At 39.0% G+C, this 17,704-nt stretch overlaps 1 protein-coding gene across 1 annotated transcript in view; it reads right to left on the reverse strand.

Annotated features, from left to right (window-relative positions):
• Positions 1-17,704, reverse strand: part of LOC125454115 (low-density lipoprotein receptor-related protein 1-like) — a 1,886,982-nt gene that overhangs the window by 779,077 nt on the left and 1,090,201 nt on the right. The window contains exon 19 of the mRNA XM_048534492.2: positions 2,302-2,382. Coding sequence (XP_048390449.1) covers positions 2,302-2,382 — 81 coding nt within the window. The remainder of the gene's footprint in view (positions 1-2,301; positions 2,383-17,704) is intronic.

Here is a 17,704-nt window from a genome sequence, read left to right on the forward strand (position 1 = left end):
CATTTCCCATGGTTAATCCACCTAGCCTGGACATCCCTGGACATGATGGGTCAATCCACTTAACCTGCAAACCTTTGGACTGTGGGAGGAAACCAGAGCACCGGGACGAAACCCATGCTGACACGAGGAGAATGTACACAGACAATCACCTGAGGATAGAATCCAACTCGAGTCGCTAGCGCTGTGAGGCAACAATGTTAGCCACCATGCTGCTCACATACAAGAGTTATAGGAACACTGATATTTACAACAAGATTTGAACAAAACTTCTTTCTTTAGGACACTGGCTCTTTCAAGCATATGTTCAACATGTGCCATCAATCATTCTGCATTTTGCCCAACTGATTTTTTTTAGATGTAATCCTGGCGTGCAGGCTCTTTGATGTTAGACGGCATTACAGCCTACCTTGATCATGTCCTTACATCATGTTTGAACGAATGCACACTAATTAGAAGTAATTCCATTTTGCAGGAGAATGTGGAGCTAAGATCTAACATTGCAATGTTGCCCTTGGCAAAATGAGCTAACTCAGCACAGATGGGGGCCCAAACCTATGATCTTCTGGGCTATATTTCAGCACCATCCTTGATGGTATAAAGCATCAAAATTGTTGACAACAATTTCAAACTGAGCCTTAGGGAATCCGGTATCTTGCAGTAAATATTGTTTTATTTTTAAATGTGTGCTGCTGACAATGTAAAGTTGTACCATAAATCCATTGACTGTTACCATGAGATTAGTTTAGACTTGAAATCTGTTATTTTTAGCTCTTATATTCCTGTTAGATCTTTGTGAAGACAAAGGAGAAATCAGAGGCAAGACAGAATGAGTAGTCTACTCAAACCATGTGTGTTTTGCTTATTTTAATGGGCAGACAAGGTTAGAGGAGTTTGTGAAATTTCACAATGTCAGGTTCTGGTCTCAGTTTATGTGAAAAATGAACAAAACGAAGAATCTGAATCACTATTGCAGTCAACACTTGAAGAGGTGCAAGAATACCATTGGTAAAATGAGCACTGAATTCCAGATCAAACCCAGAGATGTGGGATGACAGTGAAGGGGAATTAATTGGGTGGATTTTATGAAGAGTCGGCACAATCATCTTGGTTGAAATGGTCTCGACCTTAGTTGTATGATTCTTCTCCTGATTTTCATGATTATATGGTATGATCACGGCTTTTAAAATATCCTGAACTTTTCTGAAATTTGTTGGAAATTTCAAGTAAAATTTCTAAATTACTCTTAACATGGATTTGATAGACTCTACAACTCCATTCATTCCACTTTCACTCTTTGCAAGTTTAAACATGATTAGTATTCCCCTGCCCTTTGTATTCTATTTTCCTTCAAAGAAAGATATCCAGTTCTAGTAACACCCCACTAAATCTTTGATAAATTTCTGAAGGACTTCAATATTCCTTTTGTTGTATGTGGAACAGAGGTCCACACAGTTTTCCAAGTGTGGTCTAATAAAGATTTGAGATGAAGTTAACATTAGCTACCTGCTTTAGAATTCTAGCTATACAATGAAGCTTCATCAATTTCAGCATCTAGAAACAATGACAGGAGAAGGCTACCAGCATCTCCAGCCTATGCTGTCATTCATTGGGTCAGGGACAACTTGCAAACAAGTTCATTTATTTGATGTTGATTGACATCCCTTGATTCATTAATCCAAAAAAAAATTATCAATTTTCAACATTTAAAGCATTCGCATACTTTAAGAACATGGAATGTCAGATCTCTATTACACTTTGTGTGAAAAAAAACTCTTTCCTGGTCTCACTCCTATAAATGGCAAAACCCTCAATCTCAAGACTGTGTCCCTTCACTATTATTTCACTTATTACAGTAAATAGTTTGTGTCTCTCTATCGTATCAGAATTGTTTTATCATTTTAAATAATTCAAATAATTCAAATAAAATCAATCCACTACTTTCTGAGTTCAATAAACTATAAAGTTAAATCTATGCAAAGTGTCCTGATTATTTAAACCTTTCAGTCTTGGTATCTAAATTCTATTAGACTGAAATAAGTGAAAAATACACTTTTAAATTTACTAATACCATTCCCTAAACTCATGAAATTACAGATAGATTTTGAGACCAACGACTGTGTAATTTATGCTATATTGCTCCCTCAAGACAATGCATAAAAACACTACTTCTAAATGAAAAAGCATGATAAAAATGAATGTGGGCCTTCAAATTCACTACAAAATCAATCTAAAGAAACAAAAGTGATGTTGTATAAAATATTATTTAAGACAAGTCAGTTGTGTCTTTCATAATTGTATTACCTGAATCACAACGCCATTTAATTGTGATGCATCTTCCATTATTACAAGTGAACTGAGTTAGAGGAGCACAGGTAGGAAACGCTGTTAAGAAAATAAATAAATATAGTTATAAAGAAAGATTGATGTGCCATAAAAGTAACTGTTATATAGTACAAAACAGTAAAAAATTTAATCAGTTGTTACGATTCCCAAAATAACCTAATTGTTTCCTATCCATTTCCTTCCTTCAGTTCCTAGGGAATGCATTCCCCATCATTAATTACCAGAATTAATTTGCTCACTGCCCTACAAGTTTAGCAATAGCGGACGTCTGAAGTACATAATGACAACAACCACTTGTATTTCTAGTTTGTTTGACATAATAAAATGTTAACAGATGCTTAATTAGAGCATTATGAAACAAAATTTGTCTCTGAGTTAAAGAGATTCAAAGGTAGATGTCCAAAAACTTTGTCAAACAGGTTGACTGTAAGTAGTGTTTTAATAGAGAAAAGAAAGGTTGAGTGACAGAAAGGTTTAGTTGGGGAATTCAGAGGCACAGCTTTGACAGCTATCAAAGGCAAAACAATTAAAATTGGGGATGCTCAAGTGAACAGAATTAGAGAAGTATAAATATTTAAAGATGGTTACAGGCTTGAAGTAATTACAGAGACAGGGAGAAGTCAGGCCGTGGCAGGGATTTGAATGCAAACATGAGAATTTTAAAATCAAGGTATTGTTTCGTTCAGGAGCCACACAGGAGGCATGGGTTCAAATTCCCCTGCTTGAGAGACTTGTCATGTCATCCCTGCAGCACTTCCATAGACACCTAGGACTCATTGGCCAAAGACCATCCAGAGTGGAGGAGGGGCACTTGGGAAGGTGTTGGGCACCTCAAGATTTCCCGTTGAGAAAATGTGGCAGCCAGGCGAAAACAGCAAAAGAAGTGTGCTGCTGCAACAATGCCTTACCCACGCCTTCCTGTGACCATCTTCTGCCCTAAGTGTAACAGAGTCTGCGGTAGCGCCTTGATCTATGCATGGGCTCAACATCAGACAGGAAGACAGTCATCCTCATCTGCGAGGGACCACCAATAATGATGATCGTCATCATATCTGAACAAGTTAATTAGAAAATATCGAGGCCAATGAGTAGGAGTGAGAATTAACGTGTCTTGGTGCATGTTAGGAAGCCAATTCAGATTTACAGTGAGTAGAACATAATAACTGTGGATCTTTCCCAATTGAATGGAAATATGGTTGAGATATGCATTGTGAATCTTTTGGCTGAGAACATCACTGAAAACACCATCATCACAGATAAAGAAATACTAATGTCACTGTGAGGAATGTGATCACAAGAACAAGTTTACAACTTCTGGTACATTTATAATGAAATTTCATTAGAGGTTGTAGGCCATGAAATTCTACTGCTACTCATAAACGTGCAACGTAACTTTGAAATTTTCAGTCTAATCTTATCTTTCATCTTCAATAAATAATATCCAACTGTTTTTGTTACAAACAATTTCAGTTTAGCTTTCATTGCATTTGATTCCTTTCAAAACCATTCTTCTTTGTCAGAGGATGAAGAAACTACAAATTGTAACCTAACAACAAGTTGTGCAGAAAACATTACTTCCAACCAATGGACTATGCACAATCAGAATAACTGTGAACTATCCACATGTATCACTGTACAAAATGACATCCATAATGTTTCAGCATCATGGCCAATGAAAGAGGAATAAGAACATATATTAGAGCATCTATGTACAAATACTGATTAGACAGTAGTTTCTATCATATGCTGGTCATGTTTGGATTTTTCATTAATATGCTGAAATGTGGATATGTAATCTAAAAGCTAAAAGATCAATAAAGTCATCAGTCATGCATATCACATAATTTTTGAAAGGAACAATTCGAATCAAAGGACACTGACTGAAAACAATTAAAATGTTGCATGTGTGAAAAATACAAATTGTTCATTTGTCCCCAGGTCTTGGGGATAAAAAGACCACTGGATTTTTCACAAATAGTCAGGAAAAAAAAACTGTTCCAGTGCAGAGGGAAACAAACATCCTCTACTCTCTTTTTCTTTTAAGCATCTCTTACCAAAACTGAACTGTCAGTCTGAAAGGTAAACAAAAACAGAAATTGCTGGGAAAACTCAGCAGCTCTGAGAGCATGTGTGGAGAGAAAGCAGAGTTAATGTTTCAGATTCAGTGACCCTTCTTCAGAATCTGAAGGCCCATCAGAAATTATAATTGCTACAACCTGAAAGCTCTCACAGAGGAATTCTGAAGCAATGCCACTGACACCAAGTAAACAAAATAATCGCCCACATCTCCCATTACAGAGTATCTGTCCCAGTTAGAAACATCAGTACCAGCAGCTACTACAGGAGAGACGACCAACATCTGAAAACAATTATTCAGTATTTTTCCTTTCTGACTTTCCATTACCTGGCTAAGTTTTAACATCTGATACCTGATAAGTTTCCTACATTTGTTTGCATGTACTAGGGGTGTCATGTATGTGTTGTTTTGGCATTATTGGGTAGTTTCATATGTTTGCACATTTGAAATATTTTATTAATAATTGCTTAAGTGAGGTTTAGAAATAAAACAAACTTTTTTTTGTAAACTGAAGGAAACTGGCTGGCTTATTTCTAACAGCGGGTTATACACAGTGAAGTATTTATTTATTAGATTGACAGCATGATTTCCCTTTCAAACTCATACTGCAGTGTCACCAAGTTAGGATGTAGTTAAAAGAGGAGTCGGTTCAGTTCCTCTAGATTTGAACGTAACTACCCAAATGTCTTGAAAGAAACAGCATGCAAGAAACAAAACCTTGGGATGTGACATGACTGGTACCGCATCACATCAGTGAGTCAGAACTCCAAAATAGTGCAGCTGTTTTCATCTATTACTTCTAAAGCATGATTTGCTTAAAGGAGGACTGTTACAGAGATAAAATAACTGTAGACAGAACTCCTGTGTTCGGGATTTCAAATGTGCTTCAAAACAAATAATAATGCAAAACAAATAAACAATGGAGAGATGACGGCCTAGGTATCATTGCTGGACCATTAATACAGAGCCCCAGATTATGGCTTCTTCTACCACCTCTTCTGGCAGCACGTTCCAAGCATGTACCACCCTTTGTGCGAAAAATGTGCCTCGCACATCTCTTTTAAACTCCACCTCATACCGTCCGCACCTTGAACCTGTGTCCCCTAGTCATTGACCCCTCCACCCTGGGAAAACGCCTCATGCTTTCCACTCTATCCATGCCATTCACAATCTTAGAAACTTCTTTAAAGTCATCCCTCGGCCTCCTGGGTTCCAGCTAAAGCAAACCGAGTCTATCCGACCTTTCTTCATAGCAAAAATCCGTCATACCAGGCAACATCCTGGTAAACCTTTTATGTACTCTCTTTAAAGCACTCGCATCCTTCTGGTAGCGTGGTAACTAGAACTGTACGTAATATTCCAAATGTAGCCTAACTAAATTTCTATAATGCTCTTGCATAACTTACCTGTACTTATACTTAATGCCCCTTCCAATGAAGGCAAGCGTGCCTTGGGCCTTTTTTACGACCTTGTCTACCTGCACTGCCACCTTCAATTCTCTGTAGACTTGCACACCTGGATCCCTCTGCATATAAATAGCATTCTGCCATTCACTGTTGTAATTTCCACCGGCACTTGACCTTCCAAAATACATCATCTCACATTTGTCTGGATTAAGCTCTATCTGCCATTTTTCTGCCTCCAACTTATTTATATCCTGTTATACCCTTGGACAATCCTCCTCATTGTCCACAACTGCACCAATATTTGTATCATCCACAAACTCACTAATTATACAAGCCACATTTACTTCCAAATCATTTATGTAGACCACAAGCTGGAGAGGTCACAGCACTGATCTCTGTGGAACACCTCTAGTCACAATTCTGCATTCCAAGAAAGTATCTTTCCACTGTTTCTCTCCATCTCCTACGACTAAGCCAGTTCTGAATATTCAAGAAAGCTCAGTTACATAGGTCCCTTTTAAAACATAATTTAATTTGGATTTTGGAGATATCTTTCCACAAGGGATGAGATTTTTTTCAATTTAATTAACCTTGTTGAAACTAACCAAGGTAATGGTTGAATAAAGGAGGAGAGTCAGTTCATCCAGGAGCTTAAACGTATTGGCATATCCTTTCTGGAATGGGACTGATGGGTGGAATCTCTCCTGAGATCTGGGAAGGATTCTTACATGCAATAAAAATCTCACTCCATTTGAGAAAGTTAGGTTTATATTTTTACTTGACACTGTGCACATGAAAATGTTGCATCATGAAAGCAGTCAGTGTCAATCTCAAAGTAAAAGTTTCCTAGATATCATCTTAAGTAGCTATTACTACATAAGTTGGATATTCATTTAATCAGCATATTTATACTCATCCAAAATCTGCTAGGAACTATGAGTTATAAAGATTGAAAGATAACTTTATAGTAATAAAGATGTGTTGATTTTGTTGAAACAGATGGTCAATTGATTAAACCTAAGGCCTCCAAAAACACAGGTCCTTGGCACTACATGCAAATCAGGTCATCATTAACACTGATGCTAATGAAATGCCCTGAGAAATTCCAAGTAGTTTTCAAAACATTCACAGTTTGACAAGCAGTTGTAGCCAATTGTTCTGTTTGGACACAGGACAGAAAACTAGTTCACATGTATCAATTAAAAGTTGGCAAGATGGGTCAATTAGCAATCATAGCTGTCTGTGCTTTGGAAGACAGAGAACCAATGCATATCTAAAACTTATAAAAATGCAGCCAAGAGTATAATTTATGCCATGCAAATAATTGTCAAAAACCTACTTGAGATTATCAAATAATACAACATCAAACATATAACAGTCTCTGCTCATAAAGTAAATTCATTGACTAAATATATTTTCCTATCATGGAGGCTTTGGAGGTTAACACACTCTTGGCCAAATGTTATATTAAATAATTAGAGAACAGGAGCTCAGATTCTTTGGTGGTTCTTCATTTTCTTGAATGATTGATTGTAACAAAAACATGGAATTATATGAGAATGTACTAAATCAAAATCAGATGGGCAATCCCAAATTGATGGTCAGCTGAAAAGATTAAGGATCCACAACTAGCTGTAGGGAGTCAAGCTATTAGTTAAAATTGCCCTTATTTATTTAAACTTCATGATATTTTGCATTGCAAGTTGATGGAAGTATGAGATGAAGAGCTGACAGCAAGAGGAAACAAGTCACCGCTATTAGGGATGACCAATGAATGTTGGCCTAACCAGAGATACCCACATCCCATGAATGAATAAAAACAATGAGGCAGAAGTAGGAAAGATATCTTCAATGATCTTCTTCATGAATGTGGGCACAAAGGAAGGGCACAATTCATTCACAGGGCCCCTGAGCTAATGAGGGGCAGAGGCCAAGGTTTCATCCTTCCATCTTTTTTCTCTCTGTCACTTCCCTGTTAGGAATCGATCCCCTGTTCCTTTCCCCTTCTCCCTGGCTCCAGAATCCCTCTCCATCCTAAAACCCTCAAATTTACTTATTTGAATCAGCCACAGTCCTCTTCAAGTTCTTGCTGCATTCCCTGCACCATCTACTATTGAATTCTGGAAGTGCCAGGAGACAGTGGAGCTGCCAGTCAATCAAATTGCCTGGGATTTCCTCTTGAGTGAGCAACAGAAATCTTAATGTTAGTTAATGCAGCCTGACTACAGCATCCAACAATTGCAGAGCAGATTTTCAAGGGAAAGGATAGCTTTCAGTACTGACTTTCCTGTTAGAGGATAAGCAAACACTTCCCATTCCAACACACCCCCCTGTAAATGTAGCCTTTGAACGATTCTGATACAATTGCACAAGAATTGAAAAGGAAGTTTAAATTAGACTGGTTGAAGTCAATGTCAAATAAAGCTTAGAAAGGAAAATAATGACAAAGGAAGAAGATGAGATTATGAGAAGCAAAAAGAGATTGAATGGAAAAGAAAAAAAGTGTTTTAATTTTAAATTGCACGTTTTTGAGACAGTTCGCCACAAAATTCCACCATTGCAATCATTAATCTTCAATATCAGAGAAATTCATTGTCATGAACTAACAATTAGCCAATCACTAAAATAGTCTTTGACTGCTAACTCAGACTTAATTGAAGACATTAAGTGGTTCCAAAACAGGCTCTTTGAAACTCTTTAGAATGGCTGTAGCTCAGAATTACTGCACAAGTAAATGAATTAACATTCCTCAATGTATTTCAATTGTGAGTCAACAGCAAAATGCCATTTTGTGTGAAATGGAACTGCATCACTGGAAGCAACTTTTTGATTTTAACTTTTAGCTTTAGTCATATGTATGCTCCCGTCTGGAGTCTCTGTGGCATTTGTGAGGAGAATTTTGAGTGGTATCTGGTACTAAAGCAGCAAATTGTGGCCTAATGTTGAACATTTGTTCTTCATTACTTTATATACATTTCATTTGATAAGCCAACAAAATATTAGGTAATATTTTGTCAGAAATATATCCAGCTGACAGTACAGGTAGTTGATGGGAACACGAATTAAAAGTGAAATACTTGGGGATATGATGGTAGAAATCTGTCAGTTTTGCACTGGTTGATTGTTATACATCCATTCCAGTAGATATTTCCATCACTATTAAGAAATGAAAAGGCTGTCTTTATTTAGAAATAATCTCTGAGCTATCTGTTAAAAATATTTAATTGGTTTGCTACAGCTTTTACTGGAACATGGAGTACAATCTGACTACATCAAAATTAGCTGTCAACTTTACTCAACTACATAGCTGTAAGACTTGACCATTAACGAGATTGTCTTCCAATAAGATCATGTTCAACAAGCAGTCTCAAGAAAAGGGGCCACTTCCATCTCATTTACCTTTATCACACTCACCATCTGAACTGTTCATGCTCTTTAATATTATTTTTTATTGGTTCACAGGATGTGCGCATTGCTGACTAAGCCAGCACTAATTGCCATTCCAAATTGCCTGGAAGAAGGTGGTGGTCAGCTGCCTGCATAAATTGCTGTAGTTCTTGTGGTTTAGACACACCTACATTTAGCAAAGTAGTTTCAGGACAATGATGCAGTGATTGTGAAGGAGGTAGTTTTTTTTTAAATCAAGGCAGGATGGTGCATGGCTTCGATGGGAACTTGCAGGTAGTGATATTTCCATGTATCGGCTGTGTTGATCTTTCTTGGAGTTAGAGGTTGTTGGTGTGGAGGGGCTTTGAAAGAAACGTGATGAGTTGCTGCTGCACATCTTGTAGGTGGTATACATCACTGTTATTGTGCATCAATAGTGAAGAGCCTAAAATGAAGATAATGAATTGTGTGCCATTCAAATGGTTCTGGACAGAATCCAGCGGCTTGTCAATTGCTGAACATTTGTGCCTATCAAACCACTTGATGGTTCTGTTCTATGATAATGCTCATGATGAAAATGCCAATCAAGAAATGTTTTATAAGGGGTATGAATGGAAAGTAGGGATATAGATTGAGACAGAGGATTAGCCACGATCATGGTGAATGGCAGAGCAGGGTCAAATAGCTGAATGGCCGACTTCTGCAACCAGTTTATATGTTTCTACATAAGTGTTGAGTTCTTTTTGAGTTTCATGCTGCAATTGTACAAAACGCTCGTGCGGCCTCATTTGGAATATTGCGTGCAGTTCTGGTCGCCCCATTACAGGAAGGATGTGGAAGCATTGGAAAAGGTGCAGCGGAGGTTTACCAGGATGTTGCCTGGTCTGGAGCGCAGGCCCTATGAAGAAAGGCTGAGGGACTTGGGTCTGTTCTCATTGGAGAGAAGGAGGCTAAGAGGGGACTTAATAGAGACATACAAGATGATCAGAGGATTACATAGGGTGAACAGTGAGAGTCTATTTTCCGAGGATGATGACTTCAGCTTGTACAAGGGGGCATAGTTAAAAATTGAGGGGTGATAGATTTAAGACAGATGTCAGAGGTAAGTTCTTTACTCAGCGAGGGGTAAGAGCGTGGAACGCCCTGCTTGCCGATATAGTTAACTCAGCCACATTAGGGGCATTTAAACAGTCCTTGGATAAGCATATGGATAATGATGGGATAGTGTAGGGGGAGGAGCTTAGATAGTTCACAGGTCAGCGCAACATAGAGGGCCGAAGGGCCTGTTCTGTGCTGTATTGTTTGATGTTCTATGTTCTTAATTGACTAAAAATGTAACTTAAGACCACATTTAGATTGTATCTTGCCAATTCTTCAGGCACAAAACAGTTGCAAAATGTCCAATTTCATGAAGTGTGCCTATTTTCTCAGGTGATTTTCTCAGGGTGGCACATTAGCTCAGTGGTTAGCACTGCTGCCTCACAGCACAACGACCTGGGCTTAATTCCAGATTCAGGCAACTGTCTGGGTAAAGTTTGGACATTCTCCTTGTCTCTTTGTGGGCTTTCTCTGGGAAATCTGGTTTCTTCTCACCTGTGATAATGGATTGGCCATGCTAAATTGTCCAGGGATGTGTGCGTTGGGTGGATTAGGCATGAGAAATGTAGGGATGACTCGAGTCTAGGTGGAATGCTCTTTAGAGGACCAGTGTCGACTCAATGGGCCAAATTGACAGCTTCCATGCTACAGAAATTCTATGATCAAAATAGCTGCATTATGTCCAATTTCCTGAAGTTTGCCTATTTTCTCAGGTGATATTCAGACAATCTTAACATCCACCTCAATCAGGCATTTAGCGCCCTATGTTTGGTAGTTATGAGCCCAGTAAAGATTCCTTCCTCAAAGCTGGTCAAAAGGTGAGCAGGATCTACATATGATCCGCTGGTACTTTTGCATTGATCTAAAACTGGTAGAAAGGAAGGTAGGAAATTGCCTAATGTGATCTTACAGGTGTTTATTTCAGTAACCATGTTGACAATTCAGGAATGAAAATGGAGGCTCAAGAAAGTGCCCAAATTTATATTTTCAGTAATTACATTATTGCACTAGTTATAGATTGAAGGCAAAATATGTGATTTACTTACAAATTTATACATTAAATTAAGTGAAACCTTCCTTTAATTTTTGAGAGCAAAATAGGGAAGAAAATTCTAAACACTCATGAATGGAACTACAGATAGTCCTATCTGAAATCTAATTTATGCTAAGGCCTTGATACAATTATGCCAGGATTACAGGGATTAACATTTGTCTGTCCGCTGAGGCAGTTTAGTTTTCATGTGAATTTTATTTCTTTTGCATGTTTACGTCATAGAATGCACTTTATGTTTTAGTTTCAAATGTGAGGAGAGGTGAATCAAAAGGTAAATTCTATTGATAAATAGCTGAAGAACATAACAGATTATAGATTAAGAAAGATGCTTTCAGTCATTAACTATTTTTTTCAGTTATGTTATTGATCTTCCTTTACTTCCTCAGGAGAAGTTCTTCAAAATTTCCCTGAGCATCAAAATTCATCAACTGAAACCATAGGATATCTAATTTACGGTAAAAATTGCAATAATTTATCTGACTGGTAAATTCCATAGACATAATTGTCTGATTTAGTTGCATAAATTTATTGTCACAATATTCCTCTGCCCTGTAGCAGACTGGGAAGGTGTTTGGGGAGTGTCGGGGCAAAAACTTGAAACAGAAGACCTGAGCAAACATTTCCTGGTGAACTCCGGGGCAAGGGTGAAGTCCCCAACTCAATCATAATTGAGGCATTTTAGGATCTAAATAACCTGTTGTTGGAGGACATGGGTTTGGTTAATGTCTGCCACATTGACAAATAGTGTCACCATAGTCCCAGAGGGCTATAGATTGCTCTCTCACTAATGAGAGACCACTGGTGGTGACCTGAGGATTGCCACACCTCAGAAATGCAGCAAGGTTTAGAGGGCAGGTCCTTATGGTAACCTCAATCGTTTAGCTCATTTGGTTGGATATCTGGCTTACTGTGCAGAAAGGTGCCAACAGCATGGATTTAATTGCTGTGCCAGAAGTCCCATCTTCCCAATGGGGAGGCGATGGCCTAGTGGTATTATCCTTGCACTGTTAATCCAGAGACCCAGATAATGATCCAGGGACCTGGGTTTGAATCCCGCCTTGGCAGATGGTGGAATTTAAATTCAATAAATATGTGGAACTAAGAGCCTAATGATGACCATGAATCCATTGTTGATTGTTGGGGGAAAAACTCACCTGGTTCACTAATGTCCTTTATGGATGGGAACTGCCATCCTTACCCAGTCTAGTCTACATGTGACTCCAGACCCACAGCAATGTTGTTGACTCATAAGTACAGACTGGGCAATTGGGGATGGACAATAAATGCCACCTTAGAAGCGATGCTCTTATCTCGAGAATGAATAAAGAAAAAAAAAACTCTTCCCCTTGCCTCAGAAGTGGTGACTCTCAGGTTAAATCATCACTAGCCATCTCTCTCTGTCTAATGACAGATCAGCTGTATTATAAGATGGGCCAGAAATTGGGGGCCTGGAGGCACACCCTGTGAACTCCAGTACACCGTGAGCATTGAGCCCTGGAGCAACATGTGGACTGGGAGGCTGGAGCTGCATGAGGAAGAAGCCCCACACCAGCATATGTAGTAAGGGCAAAACTTAAGTTGTAGATAATGGGCCAAATTTTATAGACATTGTCATGACCTATCAACTGGCAGAAAGCTGGAGGCAGACCTGCAGTATTCATGTTTGAATGTCCCAGTTGGCTTAAATGTCCATCAGGCAGGTAACTGCTATTGACATTTAGTAAAAGGCAAATACCCCATCAGCAAGAGCTGCCAACTATAAAGAGGTGTTTGAAGTTCTTCAGTCCTAGCAGCGTCAATGGGACAATTGCCCACTGCTGGTACAACTGGAGGTTCCAGAGCAAAGTAGCAGCAGGCAGGTCGTGAGGGGGCAATCTTACCTTTGAACATACCTTAGAACACTGTAATGTTAACCCCTGAATATATTCCTGTTTTCAACTCATTAATGAAGGAACTATTTTTATCCTTCTGCTGTATCCAAGAATTATACATAGATACTCCTACTTAAGATGTCGCTATAAAAAGGCAATCATTGTAAATGTTTTTACTGCACTCCTGCAATGGAGTACACGTGACAGTAAAAGGATATTGATTGATTAAAAGATGCCCCAACATAATTTTGGAGCCTGGTCCATTACTTTGCTTTGGAACCTCCAGTTGTACCAGCAGTGGGCAATTGTCCCATTGATGCTGCTAGGACTGAAGAACTTCAAACACCTCTTTATAGTTGGCAGCTCTTGCTGATGGGGTATTTGCCTTTTACTAAATGTCAATAGCAGTTACCTGCCTGATGGACATTTAAGCCAACTGGGACATTCAAACATGAATACTGCAGGTCTGCCTCCAGCTTTCTGTCACTTGATAGGTCATGACAATGTCTATAAAATTTGGCCCATTATCTACAACTTAAGTTTTACCCTTACTACATCTTGTACCTGGGGCAGTTATTTATGTTTTTCACATGACTGTTTCATACATCAATTTCTGTGTATACTAATGTATTATCATATACATCCTACACATATGCATTCTTGAACTAAAGGCATTGGATTCTTTATCAAAATTAAATATGAAATCATGACACTCATGCTCACATTCAGTCCTTTTTAGTTGCCTGGAATTGAAGAGTTCAAAGCGAGAGGAGGAAAGTTGATGGGAGATATGCATGGAAAGTTCTTTACACAGAGTTTGGTGGGTGCCTGGAACATGTTGCCAGCGGAGGTGGTAGACGCAGACATGTTAGCATTTTTAAGATATATTTGGATAGGTACATGGATGGGCAGGGAGCAAATGGGCACAGACCCTTGGAAAATAGATGACAGGTTAGACAGAGGATCTTGATCGGTGCAGTCTTAGAGGGCCAAAGGGCCTGTTCCTGTGCTGTAATTTTCTTTGTTCTTTTCTTTGTTCTTCTTATTTCACAGTTAAATTAATGTAAGAATTTTACCAAATATCATTGCGTCTTTCCTCCTTTCTTCTTCCACCTTTCACATTCAATCATGTCTAATACAGCATCTTTTATCTTTAATACTAAAGGACAAAGTATATCACATAAATATATGAGAGTAATTTCCTTGATCTAACACTATTGTTTTAACTCATGGAAGAGAGCCTATAAATTAATGAAAAAGAATAGACAGCATCCAGGCATTCTTGGACTCGTAAGAATTCCAAGCAACAATTTATAGCCGGCTGTGAAAGGCACTGTAATCCGCAACAGCAACTTCATCACGTGAATTGCACTGGGCCCTAAAGAATGCTGAAGGGTTTCTCTTTATCTGTACTAAGCTGAATTTCCACCAACAATTTCCAATCCTCAACTCTCCATGTCTGACTTGCATTCCAAGGCTGCACCATATATCAGTCTTTTTCCTTCCTGTGAAAAGGTTTTGTTTTTATTGAGCTGTTTGATTTATGCCAACAACGTGACAACTTAACTCACAAGAGAACAATAAATCTTATTGATACTCAGTATCTCTAAAATAATAAATCACAATGGAATCTACTCTTAGAGGTCATAGACAAGGTGTTAAGAAGGTAATACAAAAATCAAACCTTGTAAAACAAATGTAGTTCTGTTCTGGAGATATTAGGAACTGCAGACGCTGGAGAATCTGAGACAACAAAGTGTAGAGCTGGATGAAAGGGTCTTTTTCTGAAGAAGGATTTCGGCCCGAAATGTCAGCCTTCCTGCTCCACTGATGCTGCTTGGCCTGCTTTGTTCATCCAGCTCTACACTTTGTTATCTGTAGTCCTGTTCTGTTACTTGTTGGCATCTGTGATCAGTCCTGCCAAACATAAGAGTATCAGAAGATCTTTAGCCTCTTCTTCTTAGGTTGTACCTCAAGATTGAATATGATTTTCTTCCACTTCAGAGTTGTGGTACAGAGCTGACTAAACTGCTAAATACAGGATGAGCACAGCCTGCCACGGGGGTTGGCGGTGGGAGGGGGGGGGGTCGCGAATATGGGGTTGGTGAGGACGTAATTACTTTACTATTCAAAAATCTATCTGTCTTTGCCTTAAAAACATTCAATGAGGAAGCCTCAACTACTTCACTGGGCAGATAATTCCACAGATTCACAACACTTTGGGTGAAGAAATTCCTCCTCAATTCAGTCCTAAATCTGCTCCCCCTTATTTTAGGGCAATGCTGTCTTGTTCTCATTTCACCTGCCAGTGGAAACAACCTCTCTGCTTCTATCTTATCTATTCCCTTCATAATTTTATACGTTTCTTTAAGATACTCCCTCCTTCTTCTAAATCCCAATGAATATAATCCCAATCTACTCAGTCTCTCCTCATAAACCAACCCCCTCAATTCCAGACTCAACCTAGAGAATCACCTCTGCACCCCCTCCAATGCCATTACATCCTTTCTCAAGTAAGGAGACCAAACCTGCATGCAGCACTCCAGTTGTGGCCTCACCAGCACCCTACTCAGCAGCAACAAAACCTCTCTGCTTTTAAACTCAATCCCTCGAGAAATGAAAGACAAAATTCCATTTGCTGGGGTTTCTAAACATTCTTTCCAATGTTTGTGTCTGGCCTCCATCTACGCCTGTCCGAGATGGTTTGTACCTTCATGGATGTTTCCTCTCTAGTTTGGGTCTTCAACAAGTTGATGGAGATATTATATTCTTTCGGGGGGGTTTTGAAGATGCCCTTGCATTTTCTTTGTTCCCCTGGTCAGCACTTCCTGTGACAGGGATCGGAGCAAACAGAGAGCTTGTTTTCTACGTCTTGTGTCAGACATATTAATGATGTGATCCACCTAACAAAGTTTTGTTGAGAATAACCAGTGTTTTGATGCTGGAGACATTGGTTTGAGACAGGGCACTGATACTGGAGTGTTCAATCTCCCATTCAGTTTTGTGGAGGTTTCACTGCTGAGATTGCTTGTGGCATTTCAGAAATATTCTGCTCATTGTACCACAGCTTGGTGTTAGTTTGAGGTTTTTGTCATCAAACGCGCTGTTCCTCAGTCAGCCAAAGGCTGCAAAGACACATTTGAGTGATGTTGAATTTCACGCTTGATAAGATATCTCTTGCAGAGAAAAGGCCCCACAATCTTATTAATCCACGTTTTCCAATAGTTTGCTGTGAATCTTGATAGTTAGAGGCACTGTTGCCCAGTGGGAGCAGGCTGGTAGTGGACTTTCATCATGCTTGGTCTAAGGGCCAGTCTGTTGTACAATTCTATGTTTACATTGACATTGATCTTAAACTTGGACTCTGAGTACATGCATGTACAAGTGTGGTGGACATATTGCAACTTGATGACAAAAGGTTGAGATGATCTTTGAACTGGGCTAAAGTAGATCCATGCAAACCTAGTGGGGAAGCTCCAATTCAGAGGGAACCTGCTTGGATATGGTGTGGAGTATCACAGCAAGGAAAACAGAGAAGAGCGCTAGTCCAATGACATAGCTTCACTTGACCCTTGTTTGCATGCACATTTGATCTATCTTTGGTGAGGATTGCTGTGATGGAGAACGGTGTTGGTGATTTTTCTTTCCCTTTCAGAAGTGGCTTATTGACCACATAACAGCTGTATGACAGGACAATGTATACATCAGGATATGTTCAACAAAAAGTACATTAATCACGGCTGACTTCAATCTTGATTTATATTTGGAATGCCAAACTGTTAGAGGTCATCACAAAATAAAGTCAAAACATCATATTTGGAACAGTCTCCTATAACAACATGTTTTGGATCCAACCAGGGTTCAGGTTATTTTGGATCTGGTGAAGTACGAAGAGGCAGGCTTAATAAAGGGAACCAGAGTAAAATAATCCCCTAAAAAAACAGTGAGCATAACATGGTAGAATTTATGAAACAACACAGTAGGCTAGGCAACATCAGAGGAGCAAGTCGACATTTCAGGCCAGGACTCTTCTTCAGAATTTTTGAAGAAGGGACTCGACCTGAAATGCCAACTTTCTTGCTCCTCTAATGCCGCCTGGTCTGTCATGGTCCTCCAGCTCTGCACTGTGTTATCTCTGACCCAAGTATCTGCAGTTCTTGCTACCTCTGTGGTAAAATTTATCATCCAGTATAAGAGGGAGATATTGGGCCAGATTCAACTGTGATAAACTTAAGTAAAGATAGTTACAAAAGAATGAGAGCCTTTCTTTTTTAATTCATTCATGGGACGAGGGCGTCAATGACTAGGCAGTATTTATTGTTCATCCCTAATCACCCAGATAGCAATTAAGAGTAAACCACATAACCACAAGTATTAGGAAAGTTTCCTTCCCTGAAGAACATCAGTGAACCGCATAGGCTTTTCCAACAATCGATTCCTGGTCATCATTATACTCTTAATTCCACAG

This window comes from Stegostoma tigrinum, chromosome 7, assembly GCF_030684315.1.
Source record: "Stegostoma tigrinum isolate sSteTig4 chromosome 7, sSteTig4.hap1, whole genome shotgun sequence".
Taxonomy (NCBI): Eukaryota; Metazoa; Chordata; class Chondrichthyes; order Orectolobiformes; family Stegostomatidae; genus Stegostoma; species Stegostoma tigrinum.